At 35.6% G+C, this 21,425-nt stretch overlaps 1 protein-coding gene across 4 annotated transcripts in view; it reads left to right on the forward strand.

Annotated features, from left to right (window-relative positions):
- The window catches only part of SLC30A7 (solute carrier family 30 member 7), a 78,060-nt gene that overhangs the window by 40,479 nt on the left and 16,156 nt on the right, over positions 1–21,425 (forward strand). For all 4 annotated transcript variants that reach the window (XM_059056025.2, XM_067040844.1, XM_067040849.1 and 1 more), the window contains one exon: positions 20,695–20,785. In XM_059056025.2, the coding sequence (XP_058912008.1) occupies positions 20,695–20,785 (91 nt within the window). The remainder of the gene's footprint in view (positions 1–20,694; positions 20,786–21,425) is intronic.

The raw sequence follows: 21,425 nt of genomic DNA on the forward strand, positions 1-21,425 counted from the left end.
ATATATATATATATATATATATATATATATATATATATATATATAAAAAATCTAGTATTTTTATCTGTATCATGTATATAAGATTTTCTGAGTAAGAAAATTTTTCAGTATTTCTTTAGTCATTTTTAGGCCTTTTCTTTTTTTCCATTATTGAGTTTCTACTACATGTGCTGATTTATTAAGTTTGGTCAGTAGTAGAGCATTCGCAGGTTCTAGATGAAAGATAATAGTACAGTTATTGTTTTAAGTCAATAAAGTTTTGGGATGTTTTATTAGGTAGCAAGGTCTTAATTCAGTGACAATAAATGACAAGATACAGGGCAATGCATAAGTATGAGTCATTATTGTAAACCGTCCATATCTGAAGTATATATTTCTCTTTACATGTAGGATGGGGGGAATATATATATATATATCCTTGAATGTTAATTGGATCTCTCTGGGTGATGTAATTTTAAAATTATGCTTCTTTCCTAATTTTTCTAAAGTAAATCAATAATTGTGACTTTGCCTTTTAAAAGCAAATATATATATATATGTATATATACATTTTTTAATGGCAGGCAGTAAAAACCAAGGTAGCTCCAAAGTACAAAATTAAGACATTCCAGTTCAGTCTGTTTTTCTGTTAAGAAAGCAAACTTATTTTACTTAAATATTTACATGATAATGAAATATTTGCAAGCAGATAACTTTGAGACACTTCTCAAATTGATTGAGAGTTTGCCTAATTAGTCAAAGCTAATTTTAGGAAGTAGATTAAAACTTTTAAGCACTCAACAAAATGAAGTATAGAGAAGTAGTTTTCCTTACCATTAATTTTTTCATATATTCTCAATTCACTAAAAACAAGAGAAATAATGGCACTCTTTATATATTCTCTAGATCTAAATGTTCCTCAGTTGAGAATGTGCTATGGAAATAGACATCTGTCCCTTCTAGGCTGCCCAGTGTTGCAGTATCACTTTCAAGTGAAAGTGATTTCCTAGAAAAAAACATTTTTTTTCTAAACATTTCCTAACACGCAAAGGGTAATTTAAACTTCTGTGTGAAACTCGGTTGTACTGTGATGGATATTTTTTTTCCCCAATGAAAAGCAGGAGATTGAGTATAATAGCAAGAGTAAAATCTTTTATCATCTGAAAATACAGGAGATTTCAGTGTGATTTCACTTTTTTTCCCCCCTTAGTAAGTTGAATTGGAATGGAAAGTGGATTCATAACTTAGAGAACAGAAATCTGAACAATTAGTTGTAGCTTTGAATTGTACTGTGATTTAAAAGCTACATAAATCTGTAGCTTGATTTTTGATTCACTTAAATAAAAAGGGTACCTGTGCATGATGGGAAAAAATGTATAAACAGGATGCAGAAAAAAGCTTTGTTACTGGTGTGGTATTTATGAAGCCTTTTTTTTTTTCTTTTTAATCAGTTTTCTGCATCTCACAAGTTACTGTCTTTTGGTGCTCTGTGACTTTCACTAATCATTTGTAAATACAAAGAAAAGTTTTCTTAAAAAAAGAAGTTGTCTTTTTGTTAGGGGCAAAAGTATTTCAAATAATATATTTATTTATTATCATACAGAAGAAAAAAATAGCACAACTTTTAGAAGCAAACCAAGGTACAGGCTTTAGAAATAACAGGTAGTGGTCATAAGCTGCAGTATGAAATGGAAAGAATATACAGTAGTGAAACAAAATTTTAAAAGTTGAAATTCTAAATGATTATCTAGATGGTTATCACTGTTCAAGAATACAGGATTTGGATCAGATACTGATTTTGATAAACCTTGTTGATTTTGTAGTTAAATAGATAATTATTTGTAGCCTATATTAAGTCAAAAAAGCATTTTTTTAAACAAGTAAGATGTTACCATATCTTCAAATAGTTATATATATATGAGAAATTACAGATTTTTTTTTTCGTGAATGGTTTTGGGTGTTGCCTAACAATTTCCTTTGCGGTTTGTCTTTCAAGTGGTTATAATTTGTGCATTATACTTTTGGAGACTAAGATAAAGATAAACAGTTTCCTAAGATTTTAACTTGGTGTTTGTACACGTATTGTAAAATCAAACATATGGGAATATTATTGTATGGTAATTGTATTTTTTAATCATATGTAAAACCAGCATAGTTAGTAAGAGCATTTATAAATACTGAATAGTCTAACAGCTTTTCTCAACCAGCATTCTGGGAGAGAATACCCTAATGCTGTAAAGTATCCATTTGTATGCAATTATTAACTTCACCTCTGCATCTAGAAAAGTACTGGTTATGTACTATTCTTGCAGGCATTGAGAAATAGTCACTGAAATCATTTTGTGTTCAATGGTTCAGAAGAGGGATCCCAATTAAGAAAGGCTGGCAGACAGTCTTAGAAATATTAGAAGGAACAGAGCAAGTGTGGTAATGTATTAGTGATCATAAGCCATTAACATTAGATAAGAGAAAGTATTTGAAACTTAAAAATTGGAAAGAAGAGATTATTCTTTTATGTAAAATATATGACTATATTTCTTTAAACCCTCTAAGAATCAATGGAAAAACTATGACAAACAGGTAATTTAAAGTTACAGATGTAAAACTAATGTATAAAATTAGTACCCTTTATATATAAGAAAAATTCAGTTGAATGTTACAATTAAAGAGAAGACACCTTTTCAGTAACAATAACAAAGACAATCTAGAGATAAAATGTGTAAAACTTGTAGGAGAAAAAATTTAAACACTTCTGAAAAACAAAAGTAGACTTGAACAGAGCCTTTGTTTGTCAATTGTGGTGTTTTTAAAGAATCAACATTATAAACATGTTAACTCTTTTTTATAAATTTTAAACTATTCTAATAAAAATACCAACAGGTTTTTTTTTCTAGAGAGGAGGTAATAAAAGTTGAATTTAAAGTTTATAAGGAAAAATGAAAAAGCAGGAGGAATAGCCAAGAAAACCTTGGAAAAGAAGATGTAAAGTGTAAAGCCTTCACAATTTTTAAATAATATTTATCTATTTGGCTGCACTGGCTCTTAGTTGTGGCACATGGATCTTTGTTGCCACATGCAGGATCTTCCTTTTGGCATGCAGGATCTTTAGTTGCAACATGCGGGATCTAGTTCCCTGACCAGGGATCGAACCCGGGCCCCCTGCATTAGGAGCATGGAGGCTTAACCGAAGTCCCAAGCTTTTACAATTAAAATAGTGAGATGCCTAAAAAAGCAAACAGAATAATGGAGCAGATTAGAAATTCCAGAAATAGATTTATGTGCAAATAGAAATTTTATAGGGATAAAGGCAGCATTTTGAGTCAGTGGGGAAAAGATGAGCTTTCTACTAACTGGATAACCAACCATGTGGAGAAAGATAAATTTGGAACTGTACCTCATACTATATACCTGGATAAATTCTAAATGGATTGGAGCTCTAAAAGTAAAACTCGAACCCATGCTAATACTAGAAAAAAAGCATGTCTGAATTATTTTTACAACAAGGGAATATTAGGGGAACAGCTATGGCTCAAAACCTAGAATCAGTGAGAGAAAAGATTGATGAATTAAGTTACATTTAAAAAAAAAGAACTTTGGGATAGAAAAAAGAGCACCATAAAGGAAGTCAAAAAGCATAATCAATTGGGATAAATATTTGCCACTTAGGTCATAAAGGGCTAACCCCCCTAATATAGAGAGCGCTCTTAAAAATAAAAATTAAATTAAAAAAATGAAAAGCCTGATAGAAAAATGGGCAAAAGTATAAGGTCATTTAGTCCAAAGGAAAAGAAATACAGATGACTTTTAAACATGTAAAAGTAGTTAAGCCTCACTCATAAAAAATGCAAATTAAAACTATATTGTAACCACTTCTCACCAATCAGGTGGATAAATATCCAAAAATTTGCATAATATTTTGGCAAGGCTGTAGGTAAAATAAGTACTCTCATACGTTGCTGATAGAAATGAGAGTGGTACTATCTCTGTGGAGAGAACTTTGACAAACATCTAGCATAATTAAATATATGTTTACCTTTGATTAAGCAGTCCCACTTCTAGGAATGTATCCTAAAGATAAATTGGCAAAAATACATAAAGATATATTTTAAGGCCATTCTCTGTGGCTTTATGTGTTTGTGCTAAAGATTGGAAAGAACACATATGTACATCAGTAAGGGACTTATATGTATCCCTAAAAAAAAAGAGTAAAGGGAGACAGGAAGTATAATCAGCAAGATGGCAGAATAGGAAGCCCTAGGCTCTCTTTCCTCCATGGAGACAGATTTAACACAACAAACTGACAAAATGCCTCTGTCAGAAATCCAGAAACTAGTTAAAAGGTTCCTGCACACCAGGCTAATGGAAAGCCAACCACATGGAAGCTTGACAGGAAATTCATGACACTCCCCACTCTCTCCTCATAACCACTCCCACCGCCCAAGCCTGCACATGGTGGACTATTTGGGAAGAAACCCCTAATTCCTATCTTCCTGCGTGGGGGAAGGAGTTTAACATTAACTGACTTTTAGGGGGGTGATGCCTGAGAGAGTTGTCTTGCTTGTATCCAAGTACTGAAAAATGGGTGCCTGGTTGGGCATCCCTGGGAACAGACGTCAGTTGTGCATTACAGTCTGCAGTACCACAGACAGACACTAGGTGGAACTCCAGGACTGTGACTTACTACAGCTCCAGGAGGCAGCAGTATTGCAGATAGACACCAGGAGGAGCTCTTGAATAGGAGCCAGCATTCTTTTCCAAATAGGAGATTACATGCACAAGCTCAGAGAGGGCATGTACCAGAAAAGACTTGAGAGGTCTCCTGCATCTCCAGCCAGGCTATATAGAGTAAGTCCTCTCTGCATGAAACCAGACCACAAAATCTGGAGAGTTGACTGATTCTTCAGGTGCTGAAATCCCAACAATGGAAAATAAGACATACAAAGAAACAGCCAACCATGGAAACAATTAGATATCCAGAAACCAAACCTGAAAAAAGGTGACATATGAATTGCCAGGTAAACAATTCAAAATTACCATCATAAAGATGCCCAATTAATTAAAAGAAAGCGCAGGTAGACACTAAACAAAATCAGGAAAATGGTGCATGAACAAAATGGGAATATCATCAAAGAGATAGAAACTGTGGAGAAGAGCCAAACAAAAGAACAACAATAACTGAATTGAAAATTTCACTAGAGGGACTCAACAGCAGATTTTACCAGGCAGAAGAAAGAATCAGTGAGATTGAAGTCAGGACTTAACAAAAATGATTGAGGTAGAGGAGCAAAAAAAGAGAAGAAAAAAAATGAGGAGAGCCTGAGGGATTTATGGACAAGCAGAACAACAAATGCATTATGGGAGTCTCAGAAAGTAAAGAAAGAGAGAAAGGTGCAGAATACCTAGCTAAAGAAACAGTGGCTGAAACTTTCCCAAATCTGAGAAGAAAAACAGATATACAAATTCAAGAAATGTAAAGAACTTCAACTTGGATAAATATAAAGAAACCTACACTGAGGCACATCATAATCAAGCTGTCAAAAGTTACATATAATGTGAGAATCCTGAAAGCAGCAAAAGAAGAGCAACTTGTCACATGCAGTAATAACCACAAGGGAAATATTAATAGAATATACACAAAGGGAAAATGAGAAGGGAATCAGAACATGTCACTACAAAAAAAATCAATGAAACACAAAGGAAGACGTAAAAGAGGGAAAAAAGGTGAAAGAGAGATGAAAAAGCTACAAGATAGACAGAAAACTAAACAAAATGGTAATAGTAAGTCCTTCCATGCCAGTAATTATATGTAAAGGGATTAAACATACCATTTCCATTTCAAAAACATTGACTGACTGAATGGATTTAAAAAAAGATTCATCTTTATTCTGTCTACAGGAGATTCACTTTAGATATAAGGACTCACATAGACTAAAAGTGAAAGGGTAGCAAAAGATACTTCATACAAACAGGAACCTGAAGAGAGCAGTGGTAGCCATACTTAGCCAAAATAGACAACAAAAACTGTCACAAGAGACAAAGAAGAAACATTGTAAGGATAAAAGGGTCAATTCACCAGGAAGATATAACAATTGTAAATACATATAATGCTAACATGAGAGCATCCAAATATATAAAGCAAACATTGACAAAAAGGGAGAAATAGACAGCAACATAGTAATAGTAGGAGACTTCAGTACCTTAGAGGAACTAGGAAATCAACCACTCATTCATTAGAGCCTCAATAGGGAAAGAGAAGACTTGAACACTATAGACCAGTTGGGCCTAACAGGTTGTTGTTGAGCCTGACCCAACTACAGCAGAATACACATTCTTCTCAAGAGCACATGGAACATTCTCCCAGAAAGTTGAAATGTCATGTCACAAGAGGTCCTGGGCTTCCCTGGTGGTGCAGTGGCTGAGTCTGCCTGCTGAAGCAGGGGACATGGGTTCATGCCCTGGTCCAGGAAGATCCCACATGCCAGGAGCCTATGCTCTGCAACAGAAGAGGCCACAGCAGTGAGAGGCCTGCATACTGCAAAAAAAAAAAAAAAAAAAAAAAGAAGAGGTCCTAACAAAGTTGAGAACACTGAAATTATATAAAATATTTTTTGCTGACCACAGTGGAATGAAACTAGAAATCAATAGTGAAGGAAAACTTCAAAATCCAAAAATATGTGGAAATTAAACAACAGGCCCTTTAACAACCAATGGATCAAGGAAGAGATCACAATAGAACCTAGAAAATATATGGAGACAAATGAAAACAAACAAAAACACAACATACCAAAACAAATGGGATTCAGCAAAAGCAGTACAAACAGGGAAGTTCATAGCTATAAACACATACATTTTTTTAAAAAGAAAGAAAGATCTCAGGTCAACAACCTAATCGTACAACCCAAGGAGCTAGAAAAAGAAGAACAAACTAAACTCGAAGTCAGCCAGAAGGAAGGAAATACTAAAGGTTAGAGCAGAGATAAATGAAATAGAGAATAGAAAAACAATAGAAAAAAGTCAACAAAACCTAGAGTTGGTTTTTTGAAAAGATCAACAAAATTGATAAAACTTTGCTAGACCAACTAAGAAAAAGAAAGAGAAGACTCAAATATCTAAAATAGGAAATGAAATAGGAGATATTAAAACTGATATCACAGAAATAAAAAGAATTATAGGGGACTACTATAAACAGTTGTATGCCAACAAAATGGATAACCTAGAAGAAACTGATAAATTTCTAGAAACATACAACCTACCATGGCTGAATCATGAAGAAATTTTAAAGATCTGAACAAACCTATTACTAGTGAGGAGTTTGAAGCAGTAATCGAAGAACTCAACAAAGAAAAGCCCAGGATCAGATGGTTTCACTGGTGAATCTTACCAAACATTTAAAGAGTTTTAGTACCAGTTCTTTTCAATCTTTTCCACAGAATTGAAGAGGAGAGGAGAATCCCAAACTCATGAGGCCAGCATTAACTGGATATCAAAACCAGACAAAGACAAAACAGGAAAACTATAGACCAGTATCCCCGATGAGTGTTGATTTAAGAATCCTAAGCAAAACAGTAGCAAACCAAGTTCAATAGCACGTTAAAAGCATCATACACCATGACTAGGGGAGATTTGTACTTGTAATGTAAGGATGGTTCAACATAATGAAAATCAATTAGTATTATACACCATACGAACAAAATGAAGGAAGAAAAGATCTGGTCATCTCAAACAATGCAGAAAAGTGACAAAATTCAACACCCTTTCATGGTTAAAAACACTTAACAGACCAAGACTAGAAGGAAACTACTTCAACATAATAAAAGCCATATGTGAAAAACCTACACCTGGGGAGGAATGAAAACTTTTCCTCTAAGAACAAGGCAAGGATGCCCAATTTTCCCACTACTATTCGCCATAATACTGAAAGTTCTGGCCAGAGCAATCAGACAAGAAGAAGAAAAGGCATACAAATTGGAAAAGAAATATTACAATTATCCCTGTTCACACATGGCATGATCTTATATGTAGAAAATCCTGAAGATTACACATACACACAAAAACTGTTAGAACTAATAAAAGAATTCAGCAAAGTTGCAGAATACAAAATCAGCACTCAAAACCCAGTTGCATTCTTATATAATAACAATGACCAATCAGAAAAGGAAATTTTAAAAACAATCCCATTTACCATAGCACCAAAAAGGTTAAAATACTTAAGAATAAATTCCACCAAGGAGGTGAAACGTGTACATTGTAAACTATAAAGCATTGCTAAAAGAAATCAAAGAAGATATAAATAAATGGAAAGACATCTCATGCGTGGATCAGAAGACTTCAATATCGTTAAAATGTGTATGCTGTCCAAAGTCATCTACAGATTCAGTGCAATCCCTACCAAAATCCTAATGACATTTTTTTTCAGAAATAGATTTTTTTTAAATCCTAAAACTTGTATGGAATGTGGAGAGACTATGATAGCCAAAACAATCTTAAGAAAGAAGAACAAAGTTGGAGGCCTTAACACTCGCTGATTTCAAAACATAACAACAAAGAAGCAGTGATTTAGATGGTGTTGTCCTGGCATAAAGACAGATATATAGACCAGTAAGCTGAATAAAAAGCCCAGAAGTAAACATTTGCATATATATAGCCAAATGATTTTTGACAGGGGTGCCTGGACTACACAATGGGGATAAAGCAGTCTCCTCAACAGATGGTTTTGAGAAAATGGATATCCACATCCAAAATAATGAAGTTGGGCCCTTACTTTACACCACATAAAAAAATTAACTCAAAATGGATTAAAGACCTTAAACATATGATCTAAAACTATTAAACTCCTAGACAAAAACTTTTCTCCTAGGAGAAAAGCTTAGGAATATTTGTTTGGGGAATGATTTCTTGGATACTAACCAAAGAAGACAGGCAAAAATAAATAAAAAATAGACAAATTGGACTTTACCAAGCTTAAGAACTTAAGCTCATCAAAAGGAACAATCAGCAGAGTGAAAAGGCAACCTGTGGAATTGGAGCAAATAATTGCAAGTCATACGTATCTTGTAAGATGTTAATATTCAGAATATATAAGGAAGGTCTACAACTCAACAACAACAACAAAATAAACCAATTTTAAAATAAGCAAAGGATTTTAATAAACATTTCTCCAAAGAAGATTTACGTCTGGACAATAGGCACGTAAAAAGATGCTCAGCGTTACTAATCACTAGGGAAATGCAAATCAAAATGACAAGACATCACCTCACACCCATCAGGATGTCTGCTATCAAAAGAATAGATGGATAAGTGTTGGCAAGGATGTGGAGAATTTGGAGCCTTTGTGCACTGTTAATAGGAATGTAAAATGATGCCACCATTATGGAAAGTTAAAAACAGAGTACCAGGGCTTCCCTGGTGGCGCAGGGGTTGAGAGTCTGCCTGCTGATGCAGGGGACACGGGTTCGTACCCCGGTCCAGGAAGATCCCACATGCCACGGAGCAGCTGGGCCCGTGAGCCATGGCCGCTGAACCTGCGCGTCTGGAGCCTATGTTCTGCAACAGGAGAGGCCACAGCAGTGAGAGGCCCACATACTGCAAAAAAAAAAAAAAAAAAAAAAACCAAGAAAATAGAGTACCATATGATCTAGCAATTCCACTTCCGGGTACATGTCCAAAAGAACTCAGAGCAGGATCACAAAAAGATATTCATATATCCATGTTCATTGCAGCATTATTCACAGTAGCCAAGAGGTAGAAGTAACCCAGATATCTGTCAACAAATGAATGGATAAAGAAAATGTATATACATATGATGGAATATTATGTAGCCTTTAAAAAGAAGGAAGTTCTGTCACACACTACATTGTGGATGAAACTTGAGGACATTATGCTAAGCTAAATAATCCAATCCCAAAGAGCAAATATTTTATGAGTCTACTCATATGAAATATATAAAGTAGTTAAAATTGTGGAAACAAAGTAGAAAGGTGGTTGCCAAGGACTGGGGGCAAGAGGGACCGGAATTATAGTGTTTAATGGGTATAGAGTTTCAGTGTTGCAGTGTGAAAAAGTTCTAGAGATCTTTTTTGCACAACAATGTTACTTAACACTACTGAACTATATATTTTTAAATGGTTAAGATGATAAATTTAGTGTTACATGTTTTTTACCATAATAATAATTTTAAAAAGAATAAGGAATATCTCTATATGGTAATGTGGCGTTATTTTCAAGATGTATTGTTAAGAAAACAAAATAGCACTTGATATGTAGCAAGTGATATATAGGAGTATAGCATAAGATAGGCAAAAAGTAGCACTATACCTTTTCCATAAGGAGAAGAGATACACACATAATCTGCATGTTTTCTTACAATTTTGCAAAGAAACACAAAGAATAAACCAAAAACAAATATAATAAATATAGTTACCTCTAGGCAGAGGGAAGGGATTAGAAGTGAGACTTTGAATGTATATCTTAAATATACTTTTGACTTCGGAATCAGACATTTTTAGCCCTTAAAAAAATAAAAGTAAAATTTAAAAGATTGAAAGCATATTGTTTTTTCTACTCTTTTTTGTTTTTTGTTTTTTTGGTTTTTTTTGCGGTACGTGGGCCTCTCACTGCTGTGGCCTCTCCCATTGCGGAGCACAGGCTCCAGACGTGCAGGCTCAGTGGCCATGGCTCACGGGCCCAGCCGCTCCGCGGCATGTGGGATCTTCCCAGACCAGGGCACGAACCCATGTCCCCTGCATCGGCAGGCGGACTCTCAACCACTGCACCACCAGGGAAGACCTCTACTCTTAATTTACTCCTGTGAAAAGAAAAACTATTAGTCCCTTTGATTATTCATTGTTCATTGTTAATTTGCGTGTAATTAATTTGAAATTCTCCACCACTAGGTATAGTCTGCACTTGTTACTCTGTTCTCTTGCTTAGTTTATCCTTTGAAAACATGATTTCTACTCCTACCTCAGTAACTAAATATTTTAATGTAGTCAGCATCCAGTGTAGCACTGTAGCAATTAGAAACCTACTTTGAGATATTTAATAAAAATTGTACTCTCAGTGGTAAAATACAGTGGTATTTTAAGTTTAATTTGGGTAAGCAAATAAGGGTACTTTTTCCTTTGCTTTTCATTTCCTATGTTAGGTTTGCTTCTCAGACATGTGACTTTGGAAGTTATCATTGAGGATGGGCCCAGAACAGAAACTAGGTGTCAGGGGTTTGCTTCTGTTCAACTTTTGACTATACCAGTCAGCTCTCAGATGGCAGAAAACTTTCATCTTTTTATTACTGATCATCTTTTCCAGAGCTTTTAAATTTCTTTGTGTGGTCCAGGCCTCCTATACACTTTGAAGGTCAGCATCTCCTAATGTCAGAATTCTCCTTTAGGTAAAGGTGCTTTGGGAGCACTAACAAAGCTAGTGCTTAATTGGAAGGAGTCTCGCAGAGAAGTTAAGAGCATTTACTGTGGAGCAAAATTGCCTGGGTTCAAATCCTGTTTTTACCTTTTTTCTGTGTGACCTTGGACAAGCCACTTAGCCTCAATTTTTCATCTTTAAAGTGGCAATGTTAGTTATATCTTCCTCATAATTTGTTATATATGGATTAAATAGGTTAAAATATACCAAGCCTAGAACAGACCTGCCACTTGGCAAGCATTGTGTGTTAATTGCTTAACCTAAAACCATATAGACACTGTTTAGCTCAGATTCCTAATAGCCTTGTTGCACCTAGGTATTTGATTAGCACTCTGGTCCCATTCCTCTTGGATTTTTCGTGCTGATCTTAAGGCCTTTTCGTTCTGAGTTAAAACTTGTGATCACTGAAGTGATTAATAAATATTTCTTGCCCTCTTTTCTGGTTTTCCTAAATAAGGTCCTGTTTCTTCGCTTCTGTACTTTTTAAAATGCAGATTTCCTTAAAGAGCTTCATCTCCTGCCTTTGTCCATCTTAGCCTCGCCACTGCTTTCAGTGAGTTGCAAAGGTAATGGGGAGGTACCTCCAAGTCTCATGATCTTTTCAATACAAATGTTACCATATTTAATAAGAATAAGAAGATTTATTCCAGTCTTCTCTCAAAACTATGTATATCTTGTGGTGCTCTTTGTCCTCATCTTTTTCTTTTTTTAAAATCCTTTTCACCTTTTTCTCTGCTTTTACTTTTTTAAAAAAAATTATTTATTTATTTTTGGCTGCCTTGGGTCTCCGTTGCTGTGTACGGGCTTTCTCTTGTTGCAGCGAGTGGGGGGCTATTCTTCATTGTGGTGCATGGGCTTCTCATTGCAGTGGCTTCTCGTTGCAGAGCACAGGCTCTAGGCACGCAGGCTTCAGTAGTTGTGGCACATGGTTTCAGTAGTTGTGGCTCGTGGGCTCTAGAGTGCAAGCCCAGTAGTTGTGGCACACGGGCTTAGTTGCTCCGCGGCATGTAGGATCTTCCCGGACCAGGGCTTGAACCCGTGTCCCCTGCATTGGCAGGTGGATTCTTAACCACTGTGCCACCAGGGAAGTGTCCTCTCTTCTTACTTCTTTTATTCCATTGTTTTTCCCCATTTCCCTCCCTCTTGACAGGGCATTATGAATTCTCATTCATTTTTCTTATTTATTTGCACCTTTGCTCTTCATGGATACATATGTATCACTTAGTAATTTTTTTTTTTACTTATATTGTTGGTGTGATTTTAGTTTCTTATTTATGAGAATATTCTTATTCATTAGAATAAAGAGCCTTTATTAAGATAACAAATTTCACATCAAGAGCTGGGAATGTTGATTGCTTCTGCCTAAGTGTAATTAATTCTTTCTCACCTATACTTGAATAGAGGATAAGCTACTTTTGCTTCTATTTATTGGAGATTCTTTTGGGGAAATGACTAAATTGAGGGGCTCTTTTCTTGTTTTGTTATTTAGCTGTTATTGTGAAGGGTTGAAAGTCATGTCCAACAAGGGATGTTTTACATTTTAATAATCTTCCACTAGTGTTTGAAGTTTTAAAATAGACTATGCATTCAGCAGACATATGTCAAGCACTTATATTCCATACACTGTGCTGAGCACTGGGAATTAAAAGAATGTAATATGGTTTCTGACTCCAGAGGACTCAAGCATGATGAGACTGCAGTGTAGTGCAGAGAGCTTTAGTCTTGGAGGTATCCCTCCCAACTCTGCCACTTACCAGTGTGTAACAAAGAACAAGTTGTCTTAATCTCTCTGAGATGGTTTTCTTTTCTGTAAAATGAGGGGGTTGGCCTAAATGATCTCTTATGATCTTGCTTACATCTGTGATTCCAACATTTTCTGAAAGTTACTTAAGGTTGTTGTGAGGATAAAATTGGAAAAAATTTATTAAATACCTTAAAAACTGTTAAGTGTTGTCTAAACAAAGACATTACTATTTACTAACTTGACATTATTTACTAATGGTTTTAGTCCAAAGACCAGATGCATTAAGTGTTATAACTAAGTTCCAGAAGTTTAAGGAAAAGAGTGACCTTTTCATGACTTTGGCTCTAAGTTCTAGGGGTATTTTAGGATATCTTACTGGCTCCATTATTGAGTAAAGTAGGTACTCTGTAAATATGCGTTGATTTAATCCATAGGTTTCAGAAACTCAGAATAATTATAAGGCAAACCACAATTCCTGTGGTTCTGGGTTATCTGTTCTATATTAGGCTCATGAAATTCTGGGTTAATGGGTAATTGTTTTTTACTACGGAATCATTGTATTTGTGTAAATATGACTGTGTATTTACAGCTTGTCATAGGACCACCATGTCTGAATGCAGAATACATTGCTTTTGGGGGCCAATTTTTTTTTTTTTTTTGTCCACTGAACATTTTTGAGTATTTGATATATACTAGACCTTCAAATTTATGGGTTCTTTTATAAAGTACAGCTATCTATATGCTTGTAGATAAGAACCACTGGTAATATGCAGGAGGACTTAAGCCCATTAGCCAATTCAAAAAAGTTGAATCAGTAATTATGTTTTAATTATTTTTAATAGATGTTTATTCTCAGATCTAAGTAATAGTTTCAACTCTCTGAAATTTTTTATTGTTAATGATTATGATTATCACCAGTCTGTTCTCCAAAAAGTTTTCATAATGTATACCCTTTTCTTTGGTTTGGTTTGTTTATAATTATTGCTAGATAATTTTATGTACTGTTGAAATGGTGAGACTCACTAAATATGCTGCTTTTGAAGTAAGATTTGAGTATTTTTTCATTTACAGAGTTACTGGCAATAAAGAGTAATAACTGTTGCTTATTTAACCTGCTAGCATTTAAGCTTTCGTATTAATTTTAAGTTCTGATTGTATGATTGTAAATTCGATTTATTTCAGCTTTTGAGGAATAAAACTATTACCATGTTTTACTGGTAAACTCATGTACCTAATGACTCATTCTTTTTATATATGCTAGGAAAATGTTATTTCACTGTTAAAGCTAGAATTGAGTTAGTCAACCAGAAGTGAACCTCTAATTGTTTCCACATGCTTACTTTTTGGGTTTGGATGCAGCTCTTAAGTCTTAGCTCAGTCAGGAATTTGCTGAGTTTGTCTTTTCCCCCATATCCTTTCATTATGGCTAGATAGATCCATGCTAAAATCTATTTTATGATTCCCTTTTACAATAGTTAATCAGAAAAATATGGGCGCAAACTCCTGAGCTAAACACAATTTTAAAAAAGCAAAAATAGAGTTTCTACAGGTTTCTTTTACATTTTTGTGACCTCTGAGATTGTTATGGAAATTGGCTTTGGTTCTAAATTGCTTATCACCATGTGATTTAGCAAGCACCTTTTTCTCCCCACCCCAGTTTCATAACCTAGTTATATAGCTCCTACATCTGAAATTCTTAACAATATTTTAAAATTATTATTGGAGAAAATTAGTGTGATGCTTCCATGTGCTTTCGTGAAATGCTTGCTGCTGTTGAATGTAAACATTTTATTAAAATTCTACCTAAGTAGGCAACCATTCCAAATTTTATAGTATAACAAAATCAGTAAGAACCTGTTGGTACACTCTCTATATATTATTTCTTTATACATATCAGTTATATATTTTATTTAGTTATTTTAAAATAGATGCTTCTGACATTAATTTTATTATTAAAATATTTATCTGCATTATGGTTCTTGAATTGTGTTAAAATGAGTGATCTCTAAATTCTCTGTTAATTCTTTTTTTATAAATTTATTTATTTACTTATTTATTTATTGCTGCATTGGGTCTTCTTTGCTGCTCGTGGGCTTTCTCTAGTTGCGGCGAGTGGGGGCTACTCTTAGTTGTGGTGTGTGGGCTTCTCGTTGCGGTAGCTTCTCTTGTTGGGGAGCATGGGCTCTAGGCGCATGGGCTTCAGTAGTTGTGGTACGCGGGCTCTAGAAAGCAGGCTCAGTAGTTGTGGCACATGGGCTTAGTTGCTCCACGGCATGTGGGATCTTCCCGGGCCAGGGCTCGAACCCATGTCCCCTGCGTTGGCAGGCGGATTCTTAACCACTGTGCCACCAGGGAAGTCCCCTGTGTTAATTCTAATAGTGTGTAATCTGTGATCATGGAACTTCACCAGTTCTAGAATCCTCAAACTAAGGGCCACAGGTGAAAGTAAACTTCAGGAGAAAAAGGGCCATACTAGTTGTTACTGTTGTTGTTCTTACAAGGGAGTAGCAGTCTTTGAGAGGCAATACACGTGGATTAACACATAAAAATTTGAACAAAGGTTTGGATAAATTTGTAGGTGGTTATTTTGGGTGACTTATTCAGAGACTGTATTAAGGGAATGTCTTTAATGTTTTAAAGCTGATCTCCTTAAGGATTATTTTAGATTGGACTCAACTCTTTTGTATTAATTGTGTTTTAGCTCTTTGCAGGGAAAGCTAGACTAGCCCTAGATATTCTAAGACAATAAATATTTTAAAAGTTGTTTGCAAGGTTATATTTTACAACTACTGCTTAAGTAATATCATTGCTCATATTGCATGCCTTCTGTTACAGTAGAGTCCATGTTCTCTTCTATTCCTTTTTCCCCCACTTTATTTTGAAAGTTATACTTATTTTTAAAGGTATATTTAAAAGTAAGTTGTCAACATACTAATAAAAAAACTGTTCACCAGAAGTTCATGGGAAATGAAATTGGAATTGGCTCTTAATCTACAGCTGTTTTGAATTCATATGTGCCTTCCTCCAAATGGGGGGTCCTAAATAAGTTTTTGTTGCCTGATTTCCATTGATCTCTACAGGCTTTTTCAATAGTTGTGAATTCCTTTGAGGTAAGGCATTGTGTATTATTTATCTTTTTATTTCTGGTGCCTAGCACATGTCTGGCACATGGTAGGCATATAGTAAATGTTGACTTGAACTTTGTAAAATTGAGTTTGGAGTCAAAAGACCTGTTCTTATTACTCTAGCTCTCCCATTCACTAGTTATGTCCTTGGGCAAGTTACTTTGGTACACTAGGTCTCCATTTCCACAACTCTAGAGTAAGATTCCATCTGATATGAGAAAATCTGATGCCACGCAAAGCATGTAGTGCTTAATTATTGCTTATTTTTGTTGATTGTGTAATAAAATCCATTTGCAGGATTACCTAATTAGTAATAGATTAAATTCATTTGCAAAGTTTATCTCATTTGATGATGCTGTTGTGCATTGTTGTTGTTGCTATTTAGAATATAAAGGCAACTTACATTTTTTCATTTCCGAATATATTCTCTCTTAGTATTCCTTGTAGATTGACCTTTTTTTTTTCTTATTGAATGAAAAGAAATTAAAGATGGAAGAAATTGCCTAGATATTTAATCTACTTCCTCATTTTATAGATGAGAAAACTGATGCTCTGGAATGTTATACTATTTGCCTGAAGCTATTTAATGGCAGAATTAGAACCCAAGTCTCATGATTTACATTTGAGTGATTTTTCCACCTCAGATATCTCGAGATTATTAGGAGTTTCTTGAGATAAAGATTGGAGAAGAGATGATCAAAATAGCTAAATTTAGTGGGCACATGGAAAAACTTATTCTCTGGGTGGGGTGGTGTGATGATTTGGGATATTGGGATTGACATATATACACTAATATGTATAAAATAGATAACTAATAAGAACCTGCTGTATAAAAAAATTTTAAAAAAACTTATTCTCAAACAGTTATTCTAGGGGAACCATTTTTGTGCCTCATTTTCTGAGAAGTACAATAAGGAAAGTAGGAAAACATAAAAATTGTGTAAATCAGATATATAGAAACATTTAGTGACTGATCCTTTCTTTTTCCTGAGAAGTGAGGATGGAGAGAGGAAAGAAAAAATGTAATGGTTGAATTATGCCTTATTATTCTACTGTGTTGTTTTTCTTTGCCTTTTGGGTAAATCCAGGGAGTCCTCACCTATTTAATAACAGCACAGTAGATAGAAACAGACACTACTCTTCAGGTTAGATGAAGGAATAACTGATGTTCTTTCACTGTCAAAATCCTTAACCCTGATTCCAGTTGCTTTCCACCCATTTTTTCCTCCAATGTTACTATAGGTATCATGGATTTTTTACAGGAGCACAGAGGGGACATTTATACAGTTTGGAGGACAGTTTGGGATAGGGAATATACCCTAAAAGGGGTGACACTTGAGATTTTAAAGAAGGAATAGAGGGCTTCCCTGGTGGCGCAGTGGTTGCGAGTCCGCCTGCCGATGCAGGGGATATGGGTTTGTGCTCCGGTCCGGGAGGATCCCACATGCTGCGGAGCGACTAGGCCCGTGCACCATGGCCGCTGAGCCTTTGCTTCTGGAGCCTGTGCTCCGCAACGGGAGAGGCCACAACAGTGAGAGAGAGGCCTGCGTACCACAGAAAAAAAAAAAAGAAGGAATAGAAGCCAGATTACAGGGCAGTTTAGGGACATTCTAGAGAGGTTACAGCATAAGCCAAAGCATGAGAGGAAAAACAGCAGAAAGTGAAGTACAAACATACTTAACATTTTAGAGAGCTTCAAATGTGAAGCAAAAATGATAGGAGGTGAAGCTAGAGGAGGGCAGATCAAAAAATATACCATGTGAAAGAGCTTACACTTAATCCCCTAGGCAGTAGGGAGCTTTTAATTGATTTTTTTTTAATGGGGAAGGGATAGAGTCAGATACTGATTTTAGGTAGATTAGTCTCATGGCTTTGTAAAGAATAGTTATGTTAGTTATCTATGAATGCATAAGAACTTTAACACAAAAACCTCGTAGCTGAAATAACACACATTATTATCTTTGCCTTGGTTCAGGAACCTGAGCATGGCTAACTGGGCTCTGGCTCATCAGGGTCTCTAACAAGGTGTCAGCCAGGACTGCAGTCATTCCAGTGCTCGTCTGGAGGAGAATCCACTTCCAGGCTCACTGAAGTGGTTGTTGACAGTATTGAGTTTCTTTGGGGCTGTTGGACTGAGGGTCTTAGTTCCTCTCCGGAGGCCTCTCTCAGTTCCTTGCCCTGGGCCTCTCATAGCGTGGCAGCTTTGAGCAAGCAAGTGAGAGAGCAAGAGAGGAGGGTGAACAAGATGGAAGCCAGAGTACTTTAATTTAGAATTGACATCTTATCACTTTTGCTATACTTTACTCATTAGGAACAAGTCACTAGATCCACCCCACACTCAAGGGGAAGGGATTACACAAGAGCATGAACGCTAGGGAGGCAGGGGTCATTGGGATCCATCTTTAAAGCTGCCTATCACAGCAGACTTAAAGAAATAAGACTAGAGATAAAGGGACCATTTAGGAGGCTATTAATAATAATCCAAGTGAAGTGATATGGAGATTATTGTAGACATATGTAATAGAATGACAGGGAGGGGATGGAATTTAGGAATGTTTAGAATGTTAAGTCATGACAACTTGGCGATTTAGAGCATGAGGGTTTTAAGGGAGAAGAAGCAATTAAAGGTGGCATCTAATTATTCTTGGCTCATAAATCACTATCTGAAGAATATTTTCATTTGAATGTGACTTAAACTCCTGTCTACGTTGAGCTTTTATATTCATTACTGCTATTCTCTCCACACTTTTAGTTTTCTAAGCTTGCCCTTGGTGTTGCTTCCCTGGACACCAGTTTCTCAATATCTCAATATCTCTCAGTGTCTGTTTAATTTTCCTATTTGTTTCTGTTCCTGTTTTTACCCTCCCTATCCAAGTACTTTTCACTGTACACAATGTATGGAACAGTCTCCTAATTTCTTCCCTGGGGCCTTTCCTTTCTTTAGATTCTAAAACATCTAATATCTATGCATTTATCATTCATTTAACCAACACATATTTATTGTGGGCCCACTTTGTGACCAGCACTTTACTAGGCCTCCTTGGGAATATAACAGTGAACAAGACAAGCATTGTCCCTGTTCCTCTGTATCTTCATTAATATCTTCTCTTTCTTTTCTATCTGTCAGAAGTACTACTAATCTTTTAAGGTACATTTCACCTTCTACCTTCCTTAAAAGTTATATGTTTTGTTTTGTTTTGTTTTTATCTCTATCTCCTATAGCTATAATCAGGAGGGGTTTTACTCTAGAAACATTGAGATTCTACAAGTTAAAAAGAAAGAACTAGCTTAAGCTATTAAGTGTAATGAAGCTGTTCTTGACCTTCCCTCTCAGTCTGCTTCAAGCAATAGAGCAGTGCCTCACCCCCTGACTCATTGGACTCCCCCTGGAGAGCTTTTTAAAAACATAGATGCCTCAACTCTCCCTCAGAGATTCTCATTCAATATGTTAGAAATGACAACAAACAAGACTCTAAGGTGAATTTGACATGTAGCTGGTTTAGAAAACTACTGCATTAGAGTCACCCTCACCATTACACTATTAATTGCTTTGTGTGCATTCAACCATACAAGTAGCCTAAAGCCATAATTTCCAAATACTGGTTGAGGACTAATTACATCAATTCGTACAGACTTTGGGGCCCTATCACTAGAGGTGCTGATTCACTAGATCTGTGGTTATATCCAGGCTTCTATTTTCTTGTTGTTGTTTTTCGTTTTTTTGTTTTTTGTTTTTTTGCGGTACGCGGGCCTCTCACTGTTGTGGCCTCTCCCATTGCGGAGCACAGGCTCTGGACGTACAGGCTCAGCGGCCATGGCTCACGGGCCGAGCCGCTCCGTGGCATGTGGGATCTTCCCAGACCAGGGCACGAACCCGCGTCCCCTGCATCAGCAGGCGGACTCTCAACCACTGCGCCACCAGGGAAGCCCTATTTTTTTTTAAATAATCAAAGAAGACTGATATATAATCGGGTTGGAAAAACACTGGACAAATGAACTTAATATACTGTATTAATTTTTTTGTATTTTCCTTAACAGTACTGTTCAGATAAATGAATGAAAATATTTGATAAACGTTAAGGACCAGTTGGCCATGATATGCTTTATAGATTATCCTTGAAGATTCTAGCCATTTGAAGTCATATTTTAAATGACAGTTGAACGATTGCAGTGTTTAAATTTTAGATGCTCCAGTACTATTCAGTAATATGTTTATTGTTTCATACATTGATATATTTCATTTAGCTCTTTTACTTTAAAGAATAACTTATTTGTCCCATGAAAAATTTGGAGCAATGGCTGGATTCTTTTTCCTCATATTATTCTGAAAAATCTTTGTTATTTTGTATTGGGAGTTATATTATTACTTTCTTGCAGGATGGGATTGTCAGAATGTGGCTTTAATAAGTTTGATGTCTTCCTTTTCTATAGTGTTATTCCTCTTTTAAGAGAGTCTGTTGGAATATTAATGCAGAGAACTCCTCCCCTTTTGGAAAATACTCTCCCTCAGTGCTATCAGAGGGTAAGTTTCAAAGCTTCCAAACCATTGGGTTTTGGTTGTTTCCAAGCTGTTATAACTTTTAAAAATATGGGTAGCATGTGTGTGTAATTTAGTATTTCTGCCAAGACTGAATGCTGACCATGAATGCCATTTATACAAACCAGAATAAAATCATTGGAAAATATTGAGCTTCACTAAAGAAAATGTGGTAGAAGTTTTCTCATCTAGGAATTAAGCAGCTCTTTTAAAATATAAATATGAATAGCAGATGATATAAGCATTTCTTCAGCATAGATTTTGTGAGCTCCCCTTTTATGCCATATATTCTTCTAAGGTACTAGGGGTGTAATGGTAACAGGGTCTGTCAAAGAATTTATGGTCTGGTGGGGAAACACAGGCACTAAACAATAAATAAATAAGAAAATACTAATGATGATTACTATAATAGAAATAAAACAAAGTCATGTGAGACATGGATGGCTATGTCAGATATATCCAGGAAGTCATATTCAAGGAAATTGAAATCTTGTTGACAAGAAGGAGCCGGACATGAAAATCTTGGAGAAGAGTGTTCCAAGCAAAGGAAAATGCTAATGCGAAAAGCTCTATGACTGGAACTAGTTTAGTGTGTTGAAAAACAGGAAAAAAAAAAAACCCATTG

The sequence above is a fragment of the Kogia breviceps genome, chromosome 1 (genome assembly GCF_026419965.1).
Source record: "Kogia breviceps isolate mKogBre1 chromosome 1, mKogBre1 haplotype 1, whole genome shotgun sequence".
Classification (NCBI taxonomy): Eukaryota; Metazoa; Chordata; class Mammalia; order Artiodactyla; family Physeteridae; genus Kogia; species Kogia breviceps.